Genomic DNA, 17500 nt, shown 5'->3' with positions numbered 1-17500 from the left:
TTTAGCTGCACTTCAGAGTTATACTAGTCAGCTTCTAACATCATTTATTCATTTAGAGCTTTAGCTATATGGCACAGCACTCTGTGTGTGTGTGTGTGTGTGTGTGTGTGTGTGTTAGTGTGTGTGTGTGTGTCAGGAGACAGATCGATCCTGACGAGAGCCAAGGAGTTTAATTCACCTATTATGGTTTATAGCATCGTCAACAGTACACATGGGAGAGCCAAGCTGGCCTTCTCTCTCTCTCTCTCACACACACACACACACACACACACACACACACACACCACTGAGAGAGCCCCAGTCATTGTTCGGTGGCTTTTTGGCTGCATCTTTGCATGTGTCAGACAGGAGATAAAAGACCAGGAGAGTCTCTGTGATGCCTTCCTGCTGAGATAAACAAATAAATAAATAAAATAAACCTGAGAGACGTAAAGACCTTCATCTTACCCGAGCTACATCACAGACCACTGATGAATTATTAATGTAATGCTGCACTCACTCTTCTCCTCTGACAAACCACCAGATCAGAAAATATATACATGTACAAACTGCCCACCGCATCTTACACACACACACACACACACGATTAAATAAGTGGGGGAAAAAAATATAAAATAAAAAAATTAAAGGTAGTGTAACTGCTTATCCAAAATGTTTGGTTTTACAACTACAGCATGACACACACACAAATCTCACACAAAACTTTTAGTCAGTCAATAATCCCTACTGCTAGCCACTGTTCTGCTAGCTGCTATTTAACATTATGCTAGCTCACTATTAGAGGTGAGATGTGAGGTTTCACAGAAGTTCAAAACACATCCACGGTATTATTATTTCCTGACCAAGCAGTTTAAGAAAACTGACACGTTAAAAAATAAATATTAAAACTGACAGTATATAGGCAAAGCGCAGGCTAAGAAGCAGCCTGCTAGCAATTAAATGCTATGCTAGTACAAAAGGCAGACTCTCTGCTACTGTAGCACAATTTGAGCTTTCGGTATGAAAGGTTTTGATATAATAATCTGATGTATAAGGAATAAAACGCCAGAAAACTCAAGTAACACTCGAGCTGTTACTATAGAAACAAAAACATTCGAATAACCGAACGAACTTAAATATCGTCGCTGTCGGGCGGAAACCTCGTATGTCCAAATTTGGTCAATTTCATATTTTTTCACATATCGATGCTATTGGTCAGTCCCCACGTGGGTCTGTTATTTTTAAGTTATTAACCAATCTAAAGTCTTGAAAATAGCTTGAACACAAATCTCATAACTCCATTGGACACTTCAACTGTCCACCTCTTCCTCACTCCGTGTGAGAGCTTCACGGCATATTTCTCCTCAAGAAGAGTCGCAACGAATCAACACGTCTTCTGAGGTAAATGTCTTCAAAACACTGGGCTCAAAGAAAAAAAAATCTTGACCCCCGCTAGTTCTGGTGCTCGTCTGAGGACAGGAATTTAGTGCAAGACAATCCACTGCAACGCGGACTAAACCCTGTGTACTGCAGATAAGGTACGGAGTTTTTTTAATTTCCTGAAAAATAACGGTTTTGGAGATACGAGGATTCCGTCTGACAGCGATGATATATAAATGAATACAGAATCCAGTATTTCAACAGCATTGTGGTACAAATGTATTATTATTATTATTATTATTATTATTATTATTATTAGCACTAGCGGAGGTCATATTATCAGAACTAACCATTCGATAGTTCTATGCTAGCACGCTACCAGAGATTTACCTCAGAGAATGAAACTTCACCATATGCTAGATTCAATTTGATGGAAAAGAGAAACCTGAAAGCTTAGCTAGCAAGAACGTACCTAGCTAAGAATACTAGCATGCCATATTACATTTCAGTTTGATCGATTGAGAAATCTATATTAATTTAGCAGCTAATACTGTTAGTTTCTGTACAGAAAAGCAGGTGCGGAAATCATTAATCCATTTATGCTAATATACGGACGGATGGAACAATGTCAACTCTTCCTCCCTCCTTCTATTTCTCTCTCGCCCTTTCTCAAAACCAATTTACAAACAATTATGGGTCTCGTCCTCCTGTGTGTGTGTGTGTGTGTGTGTGTGTGTGTGTGTGTGTGTGTGTGAGAGAGAGAGAGAAATGGAGATAAAATGTCTCACGTTTAACTTCCTCCACATATCTATCGATGAAAAATTACACAACCATCCGACTGAATATAAAACACACTCAGGACTACAATAAACTGCATACAATAATAAATCAGCATATTGTCTGCTATTGTTACATATTATGCATAATATACATGCATAGCATACATAATATGTAAAGCAAAACAAGCATACAAGGTGTGTGGGGTATGTTTTTTTTAAGATTTAAATATATTTCTTTAGGCAGAAGAAAAAGACACAAAAAAGGATCTTCATGAATCTAAGGGGCTTTTTACACCTGGTCACTTTCTGTGATCCGATATCTATCCGATGGTAAAAAGACCAGGTCTAAATGCCCTCTGAAACGTTTTGGAGACGGATATAAATCCGACGGTTCAAAACACTTCAGGAGGTGGTCTGGGACGCGTTTCAGATGAAACTGGACAGGTGTAAATGAATGTGGTTGTTCAAGCCACATACGTCAGCGCTAAACTCCTCCCAAACGGAACTACGTCACTCAGGTGATCTTTCACCCAGGCGTCCCGTCGGGTCTTAAAATGCGCTGCTGCCACCAGCGAAGATGCAGCAAACAGTAAACGCTGTTTTTTGTAGCATAAACGTCGTAACCAGTTTTTTCGTCTTCTTTTTGATTGCGTTCTGAAAACTGCATACACCAAAGTGTGTTCTGTTTCAATTACCCCGGGAAATGAGGTAAAATATATTTGCATTTTGGGCGGGAGCAGAAAGATCGGATCGATATCCGATTCGCCGAGACGCGTTTATGTGGTCTAATGTAAATGGAACAGTTTTAACAAATCAGATAGATATATAAGCTTAAGATTTACACATAAGCCCAAGCTATTAAAACACCAAAATGGACTGAGGTCTTAAAAAGGCCACTAGGTGGCAACTAACAATTGTTACTAACTACATAGAATAGAAAAAATTTGCACTCATGAGTGTGCATTTTATTAAAATGTGAATTATGTAATCATGAGAAATACATATCTATATATCTATATAACAATTAAATTCAGAGTGAAGTGAAACCGTATAAAACTTATTCACCTCGCTTTTGTTTATTACACTATATATTATACTTCCTGTATTTCATCCTGGTCTTTCTATAATGAATGTCACAGATAGAACCAAAAGTCTCCACAAAGTTGAAACCTGTCTTATGTCCTCATAAAAAGATTAAAATCCAGCCCACACACACAGTCACTTTTTTTACAATCTGCCATAAGAGCAGAGCAGCAGACGAGCCATTACGGCTATAAAGATCTGCCATCAATTATTAAACTCCACCTGAGGACGGCATCATCGCAGTAAAACACCCAGCAGGTGGAGGGAGGAGGACGAGCATAAATTTTAATACAGCATACCGCCTCAGACTGTGTGTGTGTCTGTGTGTGTGTGTCTGTGTGTGTGTGTCTGTGTGATTTGAAAGCAAATCTGCTAATCAGAAAAGCCTTCAGTCACACACACACACACACACACACACACACACACACACACACAAATCAGCCATTGCTCATTCTAAATCCTTTCTTTTTTGCCTCTCAGATTCTCACTCACCTATCATTCCTTCCTCTTTTCTACCTCTCCTATTACTTCTCATCTACCCTCTCTCGGTTCCAGTCTCATATGCATAGAAACCTGGTTAGTTGCCTGCCCTCTCTGGAGACCAGTCAATTACATGCCATCATGTACAGCATAAAAGCTCCACATCTGGCAGTGGCTGTAGCAGCTGGACCAAGTAGATAAAAGAGACAGTAAAGTTAACTATAACTATAAACGGATAAAAGGTCCAATTTGTCGTTTATTTAGAGAGTAGGCAAAATGCTGCCGTTTTTGGGAATAAAACCCTTGAGGTTTGTAGAGAAATCAGAGCATTAACAGTAACTGAGCTTCATCACACCACCTTAAGCATGCCCCAATTGTATTAAATAAAAGTTCAATGGAAATAAAGAAACACAATATAATTCTTAAACAGCACAAAAATTTATTATACCAATTAGGTGTGATTTAGAATTTTCTTTTCAATGAAAACATGGTGATGAATTGAACCATTAAAAAAAAGCACTTGCTGGAGAAATTGCTGTACATCCATTTTTATGTGTCCATTTTATATTCTAGGTGCATCCTCGAAAAATGTCTATTTGCATGAGCAGATCTTTAGACGAGCAGAGAAATTAAGACCTGTGTGAAATTATTAAACCGCTCATCCGATCCGTCCGTCCTCCTGTCAGCGAACGTGTTTCCAATCGACATCATCAAGGACTTTCTGTCTCCTTTGTGCTAATGTTATACCATGTCCTCATGAGAAAGTTAGATACAGAGCGTGATAAGTGATAAGGTTTAGACCCTGTATACTGTTTCACATCGACAGACCAATTACAAACCTAATATCCATGAATAGAGCTCCGGCAGACCTAATCAGGATCTTAAAGTCCCCGTGAAATGGCACAAAAGCCCTGTTATGAGCTGCTCTTCCAGAAAAACGCATACAACAAACTATTTTACTGCTAACGACCTGCTACTGTAGAGCAAAACATATGCAGAGGGCGGGACCTATTGAGATAATATATATATATATACACACATACATACACACACATATATATATATATATATATTGGCATTTAATTAGATGAACAAAGGACCAGTACCCAGTGACACAAATACATTTAAAATAACTTTTTTATTTTTTTATTTTAATTAAAAATTAAATAATTAATTTACATTTATTTTATTTTTGTCTTTTTCTTTTCTTTTCTTTATTAATAAACTGAAAACTGGTTTTAAAGACAAAATGATTCATTATTCATCGTAATGTAACATTTTTCATGTAATTCATGTAAAATTGCATAAATTGCACAGTGCCTAACTTTATTTTTTTTTCTGTTTAATACTTAATTTGAGTGTTAAAATAAAAGTGATTCACTTATTAATGACCAAATTGTTTACTTATACAGAAAGATGAAGTTGTGGCATCAATTCTAACTTAAACCACTAAACCAAAATATTACTTTAATAAATATACAAGCAATTAAATTAGTTGTCAGGTAAAATAAACAAACTTTATAAATATATAACACCATATATATATAAAAGATAATAAAAAAAGGCCTTATTTCAAGCACCGGGCTCGCCTGAAACATCAAGCCGCCCATGGAGCCTCACGCCTCGGCTGTGTCACTTCCACATAGCCGCCGCACGGAGCCTGCTCGTTTACGCTATTGTTCCATTTTCACGCTGTAAATGATACTAATATTCGTTTTCGTGGATGAAAGTAGCGCGATGAGAGAAATAAACCGCCTTACCTGAGTTCGGAGACGGTTTAAACGCTGATTTTATTGATTTATCTCTGATTTTTTTCGCTAATGTTTCGGTAGCTGCGCGTGACAAAGTCGAGTTGGGACTAAAGTAAACATCACGCGCGGTGCATAATAATGCTGTGATGCAACTTCTGGAGTTGAAAAGGCGTGGAATATTGATGTGCATTGCACGATCGGGGGCGTAAATGCAACATTTACGAGGCTAAATGACAAAATAAAGCATGCAGATATATTTTAATTGAATAAATAAACTTTAAATTGACTGCACGCGCGTGGCCACGAGCTCAACCGCTGCCCCCTTGAACAGCAGGTGCACGCGCTGTAAATGGGGAAGTGTCAAAAATTTGGGCTGCTCTTGGTGTCACAATATTACTTTCATATAGATATCGGTCCTGTAACGCATAAAGCAGTCGATACAGTGCAGAAGTGAAGTGCATTCCTAAAAATAAGGCACTTTATGAGGTCTGTTTACTGTGCAGTTGGTTTGGTGTCATGCAATTTATAATAAGAATCAATGCATTTATTCATTTAATGAATAAATGCATGAGACTATGAAATGTAAGGGCTTGTTAATGAGCTGATCTGTTGAGTCAGGTCAGTTAAAATGTACAATGAGGCAGGAAGAGGCATATGCTAATACACTTCAGCATTTAGGTGTGGATGTCTCTGTGCATGAGGACACACACACACACACACACACACACACACACATTTACTCTCTCTGGATGGATGCATAATAGTACATTTTATTCTCTGATGCATCATGATGTAGGTGGAAACCACAATCTCTTGTCCTTGACCCATATATATGTAATACCTACTTTATACTACATTACATAAAGTTTTCATATTTTTTGATGATAATATCAGAAGAAGGAGAAGAGGAATCTCATACACGTCCCTCAGACTCTGTTAAATAAGGAATATCTCCATGTCATTCAATTAGACACGAGAAGGGATGGAAACGAGGGAAATGAATACTTTTATCCTTAATCACTCTGCACACAACACCAGAAAAGTTATTTTCTGCACATGTGGGTTGTATATAGGTCAGAATTCACAGTTGCATAACATATTCATGATAAACATAAATTTTATGCATGATTTATACATAATGACAGTTCTTTTTGTGTGTGTGTGTGTGTGTGTGTCTCAATGACATCCATAGTGACATGCATACAGTCGTAGCAATAACATATTTAATCATTATTAAGCATGCAAATATATTGCAGTACAGTTTAAAACTAATCCCCAAGTCTGAATCCTTTCTACATTGCTTGTAGTGTAAAGCAAGGAAGAAGAAATCCGGACTCCGGAGTCCATGTGATGCTCTCTCTGGTGTAAAGCTGCAAATCAGTGGCAGGCAGCTGCATCCCTCCTGGACAATAATGATAAGAGCGCATCCTTCTCCAGGCTCTTGCTCACCGCAGCGGGTTCCTGTAGGAACCTTATCCTGGCCTAGTGCGATAACCGGGAACGAGCTCCAGAGCTGCGGGAACATTCTTCAGCTTCCCACAGAGAGCACTTTACTGTCGCCGAGTGGATTGGGAGTGTGCATTATGGTGCAGGTTTAGGCTGAGAGAAACTGTCTGCAACTCAAACAAAAGACTTTTATAGTGTAGGTTTATAGTTACTAGCGCACAGAACTCTACCCTGGCTTAATAAAAACCTACAGGTATAAAAGTGGTATAAGAATCTATCTATATCTGAGATGTGGAGTTACTGTTTTAGTGCCACTACAACTGGTCTGAACCGAACATGCATTTGAAACACAGCCTTTTATAGCAGAAATAAATATACAGCTCTCTACCAAATAATAATATTTAAAGCATATCCCATGATAGACACATAATATAAAGCTCTATATTCATGCTATTTAATTATTTGATATCGTCTTGATAGTTTTATTGATATTATACCTTAACGATGCTTTGTGTTTATGAAATTAACACCCCAGGTTCAGCCAGAACAAAGCTGTTGAGCTGTTTATCTGCACCCTTGCCATAGCAGGATTGCAAAATGTTTTGCTTTATGGTGGGATGAGTAGGTAGAGAGGGTTGGTATGGTGGGATAGGTAGGTACTGTAGGTGGGGTGGGTAGGTTAGGGATGATTGGTTAGGTAGGGTGGATTGGTATAGTGAGATAGGTAGGTTAGTGTTTGATGAGCAGGTGGGTGGGACGGTTATGTTAGAGTTGGATGGATATAGTAGATGAGATGGGAAAACTAGGGATTGATGAGTAGGTAGGTGGGATGAGTAGATAGTGTCGGGTAGGTTGGGTAGGTAAAGTTGTATGTTCTAGTAAATAAGATTAGATCGGTAGATAAAAGAAAAAAGAAAGGAAGGAAGAAGGCTTACAGCACAGGAAAGTGCTATGGGTGGTACGTTTACTATCAGATTTCAAACAAAACAAGAACAACTTTATTTCATTGTTTGAGTGTGTGTGTGTGTGTGTGTGTGTGTGTGTGTGTGTGTGTGAGTGTATGGTAGTACCACAAGACCACACACCATGTGCTGGGCCTCAATTTCCTCTTTATTTCCTCTCATCACTAAAGCATGTTACATAAACATGAAGTCAAGACCTGAAACGTCACACTGAACCTTTTAACACACTAACACTAAAATAATGAACACACCAGCAACACCAGCGTCTTCTCGTGTGTTTCTTTGTCAGTTCATAAGGCTGATGCAACACTTTCAGTCGCTGTCTGCATCTCTCTCTGTCTTACACACACCCCTCTGCTGCAACCCGAAGAAAGACAGGAAGTAGAATGGGGAGACGGTTGTATTGTTTGTTCTACTTGTGTTCGACACGTGTCTACGAGGCAAGAGGAAGAACACATGAAGAACATTTAATGATTCACGTTCCATACCTGTGTGTGTGTAAGTGTGTGTGGGGTTGAGCTGTCCATCACCACGTTGTGTCCATGTCGAACGCTACTATCGCCAAACTCACCGTACTCGTCTTCCTCGCTTTCATTGTGTGCCTACCAGAGTTCCTACCATCAGAAGGTGAGATGTGTGTGTGTGTGTGTGTGTTAAAATAATCCTTTGATTGTAGTTTACTTTTTTCTTCCCAAGACTGGCATTTTATTGTTAGCTATAACAATATTATTAAAATTATTTACTTACACAGAAAATACATATTTATAGGCAACAGTACATTGAAATGTTTTAGTTAAACGCAACAAGAACCATGTGCTGTAGCGCTTTATAGGACGTAACCATAACAACAATTACAGAGTATAATGATTACTTAAAGGAATAAGAGAAAACTCATCAGACGTAATCGTACAGAACTGGAAAATCATCAGGTATTGAAAATTTCCATTACAGTAAGACGTTTTATTCCTTTAGATCTTCTCTGGAATGCATTTTGTCATGAACATCTTATCCTCAGAGTCTTCTTGTTTTTCTTACACACAATGTTCTCCATTTAAAAAGGTCAAATCCCATTTCTCAACACATCTGTAAAAACGTAACTCGCTTTGTGCAGGTCTTTTGCCCAGGATTACACCAAAACACGTCTGACACGAATTGCGAAACGACGCATCCGTTCTGATTTGATTCACGTATCGTTTGTGTGAGTGCGATGTTCTCACATCCTGACTCGGCTTTGTTTTTTTTATTTTTTATCGACCACTTTATCATTCGATCGCTATGCATCTGTGCTGTCTAAATGAATAACGAACAAACGCATGGTGTCATTTGTCATTTTATTCACTTTAGCTTTTTAACACAGCTTGTAAGTAAATGGTATTATTAAATACGTATTAAAGCCCTGTTTGGAAGGGGGGCACGGTGGCTTAGTGGTTAGCACGTTCACCTCACACCTCCAGGGTCGGGGTTCAATTCCCACCTCCACCTTGTGTGTGTGGAGTTTGCATGTTCTCCCCGTGCCTCGGGGGTTTCCTCCGGGTACTCCGGTTTCCTCCCCTGTGATGGGTTGGCACTCCGTCCAGGGTGTATCCTGCCTTGATGCCCGATGACACCTGAGATAGGCACAGGCTCCCCGTGACCCGAGGTAGTTCGGATAAGTGGTAGAAGATGAGTGAGTGAGTGAGTGAGTGAGCCCTGTTTGGACAGGATTAGTTTGAGCAATAAAATGAGTCACGCAGTATATCCTGTCTGAAATGACATTTCAATAAACATCCCATTACATCCTGTAGAATATATTGATATATAAGGAAGAAATTGTAAACAGGATGTAAGGAATAAGTTACATAACATAACAAATGTGAAGCTTTTAGTCTAAATTTTAGTCTTTGTACACAGAAGAAAGTGCCTTGGCGTCTGTCCTGACGCAGCTCAATATAAATGGCTTGTGGGGATTTTAAAAGTAGGCAACAGCAAAGTTCCATTTATTCATTTGGCCAGAGCCTTTTATACAAGGTGACTTTTACAAGTGAGCCAGAATCCAATCCAAACCCAGAAGTGGCCCTCTGGCAGTCGTGGGATTTAAATTCACAGCCTTCCTGAGACAAGGACAGGATCTTAATAGCTGAGCTGCTGCAGATAAAAATGTAGACCAGGGACAAAAGATGAACAAAAAACATCTGCTTGTCAGTTTAAGAAGACAACTGATTGTTTGTTTGTTTTTAGCTTTATGATATATTATTTAATATATTATTGTAATTTATATTCTATCAACATCAGTTATTCATTATTTTTTATTCAAAAAATAAAAGAAAAAAGTGCAGAGATTTTACACATCAAGCTATTACAATGTTAATATTGGTCTATTATTAACCATGTAAACTAACTAACTAACTAACCCTCAAACTTGCATTACAATAACCAGGCTAATCCATAAACTAGCATTTAATAAACAAGCTAACATTCAAACTAGCATTATGGTGCAGACTAAAAGACAAACTAGTATTAACTCTCTCTCTCTGTCTCTCTCTCTCTCTGTCACTCTCTCTCTGTCTCTCTTTCTCTCTCTCTCTGTCTCTCTCTCTCACTGTCTCTCTCTCTCTCTCTCTCTCTCTCTCTCTCTCTCCCGCTCGCTCTCACTCTCTGTCTCTGTCTCGCGCTCTCTCTCTCTCTCTCTCTCTCTCTCTCTCTCTCTCTCTCTCTGTCACTCTCTCTCTCTCTCTCTCTCTCTCTCTCTCTCTCTCTCTCTCTGTCACTCTCTCTCTGTCTCACTTTCTCTCTCTCGCTCTGTCTCTCTCTCTCTCTCTCTCTCTCTCTCACTGTCTCTCTCGCTCTCTCTCTCTCTCGCTCTCACTCTCTGTATCTCTCTCGCGCTCTCTCTCTCGCTCTCTCTCTCACTGTCTCTCTCTCTCAAAGTGTTACAGGTCCAGTTTCTTTGTGCACCTTTTGACCCTTGTGACCCTAACAGTGGGCGTGACCAATATGATGGACAAACTCATGAGGTATATGACAATGCAGGCATCACTCGGCCCCAATGTGAGGCACAAAACGCAACCAATCAGGACGAAGAAGTAAAGCAGTGGTTTGTGTGTGAGACTCATGCTGACCTGCGGAGTCTCCGTGACAACACCTCAGTCTCAGGTGAGTTGAAGTGATAAATATGGGATATGTCGTGGTAACAGGACCGTAAAGACTGGATTTATTCCAAATGTATAAAACATCACCTGCTGGAGAATAAAGATGTAATCAGTTGATACAGATTGTGTGTGTGGATTTGCTTTTTTCCAGAAAAGTCTATGGAGGTGATTGTTACGCTACAGATCACAGCTCCTTCTCTAACTGTAAACGGAAATTTTAACCTCAGTGGACTTTACGTTGAAACACAACACAACACTGTTCTATTCGGCTGCTGCATCCGGAACAAGAGCAGACGGCAAAACCGAGAGAAGACGCCACAATCCAGCTCATCAGCACCAGGCGTCTTCTCAGCTGGACCTTCTGATGAAAAAAATGAAAACACACGCACACACCCACCAAACAAAACCCATTGCTTTGCTCACTTCAAGGACATCCAGAGGATGTTTACGACAACAGGTAAAATTCAAGACATGCTTTCTCATACTCTAGACCTTTAAAAGCTTCAGCATACCTTATGCGCAGATGACAATCATCTACGTTCCACAAACAATATGACTCGCATTACAGCTTTAGCAGCGCCACCTGCAGTACTGGAGGACATGTAAATTACCAATACAAAACCATGGACATCAGGCAAGCTTGTTAGATTTTTAATAGGCCATCTTTACATGAAGTATGTGGAGATCTTAACCCAAACACTGTCCATTTCATCTCTGGATTAAACCTAAAACCTGTTTATATTTATGTACAATAGATCACCTTTTTTTTTTTTTAAATGTGTTTGTCAATCTAGAACGAGTGGTTTATTGGTTTATATGGAATTATCATTATAACATCATCATTCAAACATGGTCAAGGTCACTGGGAGGTGTACAGTAGATGTGTACGTCCCTGTTGATGCTACTGGTCTTGAGTTCTGTTTGTTTTTTCTGATATTGCACAACTAACCTATTCTCGCAGTAGCCGTGAGGCAGCATGACATGCCAACTTTTGCTCTGAGCCCTGTTCTATATTTATAGATATCCTGGTGGAGTTTTCGTCCACTTCAGGACAACAAAACCTGCATTTTTTTAGACTGCAGAGAAGCTGGAGCTGGACTCCCTTAAAGGATATAGCAACCTGGCAAGTGCAAGTTATTCCCACACAGAGTCCAGGTCATGGACAGTTGTCTCACTCAGGAGCTGTGAAGTTTTCCCAAATGTGGCTTTCCTGCCATTTGCAAAAGAACAGACCAATAGACTTGGGCACATCAAATCGTTTAGGGTTTGTTTGTGGCCCTGAAACGGATGGATGTCCCACCCTGTGTTTATTCCAACCTTGCACCCAGTGTTCCTGGGATCTGCCTCAATCCTGACTACAATCAAGGTGAATGAATGTTACTCCCTTTAAATATTTACTGAGACAGAGAGAGAGCGAGAGAGAGAAGCTGGATGGCTTGTACAATCTGACCGTTGGCGTTTCTTTTGGCCTATTTTTCAGCACTGAATCATGGCTCCATTGCCTTCATGCTAAGTTTTAGAAAATTCCAGTATCTAGACTCCCTCAAGACAACCGCCCACATATTCAATATCAATTTACTTCTTTCTGTCTTCTCTCACTCCCTCCATCCCTCCCTCCCTATCCTCATCACTCCTTGAGTCTAAAGGTTAGCCAAGGCCATATTTCATCCTGTCTATCGATTCTGGCACGGACAACGACAGCAGCACTCCATATTTCACCTCTGCTGCTGATAAATTTATTGCCTCGATACGTCCTCTAATCTGCTGAGAGTCGGCCTGCTGCAAAGCCGAGTCATTTCGGGAAAGAAAGTTAGCGTGGGTAGCAACGAGAGTTCATTCGGATTGCATGCGGAATGAACGTAGAGGACCGTTTTCTGTATCATATACTTCATATTCTCTTACAAAAAGTTACATGATTCACAGATTTTATTTATTTATTTATTTTTATTTTATGTTGACTTCCATCATTTTTTTTCAGTGATTCAATCATTCATAACATTTTATGCCTGTGTTAGCTTTAAATGTTAGATTTTAAAATAGGTTTTTATTTATTACAATTTTTTATTTTTATATTTTTATTTATTAAATAAAACTTATTTTCGATTTAAATTTCACAAATCCAGTACGTTTTTTATCTTCCTATGTAGTTTTCTGCACATGATTCGTTTATTGTCACACATTAATATTTCATGGAACATCATGTGTTAATTTTCGAGTAATTTTCTAAATTATTCACTTATTTTTCTTCTTAAAAGTCATTTTCTAAATTATTCACTTATCTTTATGTACAGATTTTTTACATTATTTTTCTTTTATGTTCACATTAAATTTCCGCATGATTTTTTATTATTTTTTAAGTGGAATATGCAATGTCAGGGCATAAGGGGTTAAAGCACACCTTTACACCCTTACACGGTGATCACGTGTGAAACGTATGAGATATTTTGTTAAGGCTGCTCTTGATCATTTACCTCGCTGTGTTCTCAGTGAAGCACTGGAGTGTCAGTACCATTGTATGGTTTTCTCTGATGCTGATGGTGGTCGTATTGATCCTTCTGGGAGTCAGGGATCATTTCTTTAAGAACAGATACTGCTTCAAAAGTAAGTCTAATAACCCAAAATATGAAACTAAACACGAGTCTACTAGTTCCGTCATTCGGCTCGTTGCTCTGAGAGGATACGAACCCCATCTAACCTCTCTACATTTCCAGAAAAAGTGAAACGGGTTCGACCTCCTGCAAGACAGCAGACGACCTTTTCCAAACGCAGGGTTAAATGTGAGTGATTTCTTTACTTCCATGCACATTGGTGAACCATTCGAGCAGATCTGGGATCAGTACCCATAATTGTTGCTGGATTGGTACCGTCATGGTCTGTAAATTTTTGTACGTGTAAATTGACATTTTAGTCTTTAAGGTGAAATTATGTACCATAAATATTTGTTAAAGACTTATTATATTATATTCACATTACTGGGTCAAAAATGCACTATAAACTTATACATGTTTAATCGTACATTTGATGGTACCCCGGCGACAAGGAAAGGTACAATGTGATCCATTTGTTTCCAAGAGTGAACCACATTCAACAACAGCGCTATGCTTCTCTCATTTTGTTCTTATTTAGCTTTGGGTGATTTGCCTGATGATGTATCAGTGTTGAGCGCAGAAGGTAAGTGTGTATTTGGGTTTGTGTCTGGAGGAATATGTTTTGTTGAGTGACCAGTGATTTAATAAACGGTTGCTTTAAAAAAAAAAAACTCTCTTACCTTAAGGGAAAACTCTCACACACACCATATAGAGACATTCTCAGAAAATACCTTTGACCAGGAGCTGCTCATGGACTTTCTGGACATTTTTTAGACAAAAAAAACAAAGAAGGCCGATCCTTTCTTCTATCCCCTCTGGACATTTACGGCTCTCTGAGATAAATGAAAAGCCTTATAAATAAATAAATACACAGAACTTTGATGATCACTTCAAAGGAACACACACAAGTTTCAATCTTCTCGATAAGACGAGTTCTAGAGAACAAAGGTTTTCTTGGGACAGTGAGCATGAACATTGTGTTTCTATCAAAACTGACAGCCTTTAAAATGTCTCCGTCTCACATCTATGTGCATATACAGAACTGTTCCTGGAGAAGACGCCATCAGATTACTCAAGAGGTAAGAAAAAGGCATTCGTTTTCTGATGTAATCTCTTACCCTTCATAAACTCTCACCGGGACTTGTGCTAATAATTCATCCTGGCTTTGAAGTTTTGAACATTTTTTTTGGACTCTATCCTTTGATATTTGGGATCTATAGATCTTAGCATTTAATGACTGGTTAATCAACTTTCTATTAAAAACAAATAGAATTTATCTCTATATCTAGTCTAGAATTGGTTTTAATACTTTAAATTAATTAAAATTAAACATTTTAAATCTTAATCATGGCTTCAAAATGTAAAATCTAAATCTGGGTCTTAACCACAGAGACCTGGTTTCATTACTCAGAGCCTTGGTCTTTATTAGTCAAAGTCTTGGCCTAAGTCTTATTATTCAGGACCGTGGTCTGGGTTAGACAGGGCCTTGGTTTTAGATAGACAGGGCCTTGGTCTGGGTTAGTCGGGGCCTTGGTCTGGGTTAGTCGGGGCCTTGGTCTGGATAAGTCGGGCCTTGGTCTGGGTTAGACAGGGCCTTGGTCTGGATAAGTCGGGCCTTGGTCTGGGTTAGACAGGGCCTTGGTCTGGGTTAGTCAGGGCTTTGGTCTTGGTTAGACGGGGCCTTGGTCTGGGTTAGTCTGGGCCTTTGTCTGGGTTAGTCTAGGCCTTGGTCTGGGTTAGACAGGGCCTTGGTCTGGATAAGTCGGGCCTTGGTCTGGGTTAGACAGGGCCTTGGTCTGGATAAGTCGGGCCTTGGTCTGGGTTAGACAGGGCCTTGGTCTGGGTTAGTCAGGGCTTTGGTCTTGGTTAGACGGGGCCTTGGTCTGGGTTAGTCTAGGCCTTGGTCTGGGTTAGACAGGGCCTTGGTCTGGGTTAGTCGGGCCTTGGTCTGGGTTAGACAGGGCCTTGGTCTGGGTTAGTCGGGCCTTGGTCTGGGTTAGACAGGGCCTTGGTCTGGGTTAGTCGGGCCTTGGTCTGGGTTAGACAGGGCCTTGGTCTGGGTTAGTCAAGAGTTTACTGTTCACAGAGCTTTGGTTAAATCCAGACTAAAGTATTCTTACTTACAGGCCATGTAACTCATCAGAGAAGAGTGTCTTTGGCCTCCACAAAAAGGTTTCTTAACATCTTTCAAGAATCGTTCAAGAGAGGTGAGAGCTGTGGAAAAGGTTGTGTGATCAACAACACTTTAAAACTTATAGCAGTTTGTATGTTTATGAGTCAGCATTTTATGTTTGTTGAAAAATACTTTATTTACCAACTTACTAGAAAACTTGAATGTATTTCTTCTCAATTTCTGATTCATCTATTCACCTTTTTAACCAGGCCTGTCTCCAATTCCTGAGCTATCTATGACAGGTACGAACAAATACAAATGCATCATTTCCTATTTCCGCTACTTTCCTTGCTAAATTTTCTCCATTTGTTGTTATTGCATGTGTTCCATATCTCAGATGTTTCACTGGGAGAAAATGAGGATGGACATGACGAAGAATTGAGGTCCAGTAGCGTAAGAACAGAAGAAGGTTAGTAATGTTTTTTATGTTTCTTAAATACAAATAACAAAAATACATAAAATCTGGCAAATGGTTCTTTTAAGATTTCAACCCCAATCTTTCCTTTATATTCAAGCAAGCAAATTTACAGAACATGAAGTTTATTTGGATGTGAATAAAATATGATTAGATCTGTATAAGGAGAAATAATTATAAGTAAAAATATTATACAGACTGGGGAAAAAATTAAAGGAAAAAAAAACAGAATAAAAATGTTTAAGTGAAACTTGGTGTAGGGCCATTTTCCTTTAATTTGTCATCTGTGGAACAAATGGAGCCTGGATTGATGAATGTAAATGTACATTTCAGTACATATAAGCAGTGTTTTATAGATTTATGTACTTAATTATTTAATTCCATTGTTCAAGATCCAATCAATGACTTTTATATATATTTTAAAGCACATACAAAATGAAGGTTTAAAGAAAGCTATAGAGGATATTTTTGGCTTTTAAATGAAGACATGTGAGTGTGTTTTGTCTTGCAGAGAGTAAGGTGTGTCTGGATGTCCCCCTTACACCAGAAAACACACACTCTGAGAACTTCAGTGAGTCATCTGAGCGAATTACTTCAGATTTCATTTTAAAATAGCAGGAATATTAATTAATGACCCACTATTACTTTCTTTCTAGCTTTCCTACATCATCGTAGCCATCCTTCCTTGGAAAGCTGCCATTAGTCAAAAAGTCCAGGAGGAATTAATGTCCAGCACTTTAATCGCAGTGCTATTTTTTTTTTTTTTTAGCACAGCTGCATTAACGTCCCATCATGGCTTAGCCACAGAGAACTCATTAGGTGATGATGTTTTTGTTTTTAGGTCAGTGCAACTCTATAATTTGAAATATATATATTTTATAACTCTGAACAGCACCAAATAATCAGCGAGACAAGAAAAACAACAAAAACATCGCCATATTTACTTCTACAGACTCATTAAAAACAACACCTGAGAAAAATAATATCACAAATAAGAATTACACGCAACTAATTAAAGTTTAATGTACATATTGTGTTAAAATATTATTGTTTATATTTGTTTATCTGCCCAGGGAATGTACAGGGATGTTAGCTAGTGGCTAACTGGTGTACATCATCCCTGACAAACAAACTACAAGAATAGATTGACACTGATGAGCTGTTTGGTTAAAAAGAACCTAAACAGTAATAAACTCACCTCACCAGATGAAAACATATCCTGTTACTGAGTTAATGACAGCAAAAGAGTTGCTAACTAGCAAAATGTTAGCTAATTGGTTTGCTAATGAGCTACTGTGCTAAGCTACTGTGCTTAGCATCTGGCTCTTAAACTAGC

The 17500-nt window shown here is 38.9% G+C and overlaps 1 protein-coding gene across 1 annotated transcript in view; it reads left to right on the top strand.

The window, feature by feature from the left end:
- Positions 1 to 8225: 8225 nt before the first annotated feature.
- si:dkey-192k22.2 (uncharacterized) overlaps positions 8226 to 17500 on the top strand; it is a 9486-nt gene continuing 211 nt past the window's right edge. Inside the window, exons 1-12 of the mRNA XM_060864628.1 lie at positions 8226 to 8487; positions 10768 to 10992; positions 11140 to 11445; positions 13476 to 13589; positions 13700 to 13765; positions 14115 to 14159; positions 14617 to 14655; positions 15703 to 15783; positions 15959 to 15991; positions 16087 to 16158; positions 16676 to 16735; positions 16821 to 17500. The exon at positions 16821 to 17500 is cut by the window's right edge and continues 211 nt beyond it. Coding sequence (XP_060720611.1) covers positions 8403 to 8487; positions 10768 to 10992; positions 11140 to 11445; positions 13476 to 13589; positions 13700 to 13765; positions 14115 to 14159; positions 14617 to 14655; positions 15703 to 15783; positions 15959 to 15991; positions 16087 to 16158; positions 16676 to 16735; positions 16821 to 16867 — 1173 coding nt within the window. The 5' untranslated portion in view covers positions 8226 to 8402 and the 3' untranslated portion in view covers positions 16868 to 17500. The remainder of the gene's footprint in view (positions 8488 to 10767; positions 10993 to 11139; positions 11446 to 13475; positions 13590 to 13699; positions 13766 to 14114; positions 14160 to 14616; positions 14656 to 15702; positions 15784 to 15958; positions 15992 to 16086; positions 16159 to 16675; positions 16736 to 16820) is intronic.

This window comes from Tachysurus vachellii, chromosome 2 (assembly GCF_030014155.1).
Source record: "Tachysurus vachellii isolate PV-2020 chromosome 2, HZAU_Pvac_v1, whole genome shotgun sequence".
Taxonomy (NCBI): domain Eukaryota; kingdom Metazoa; phylum Chordata; class Actinopteri; order Siluriformes; family Bagridae; genus Tachysurus; species Tachysurus vachellii.
Note: the sequence above shows the minus strand (reverse complement) of the source record. Positions and strands in the feature narration are given on the sequence as shown.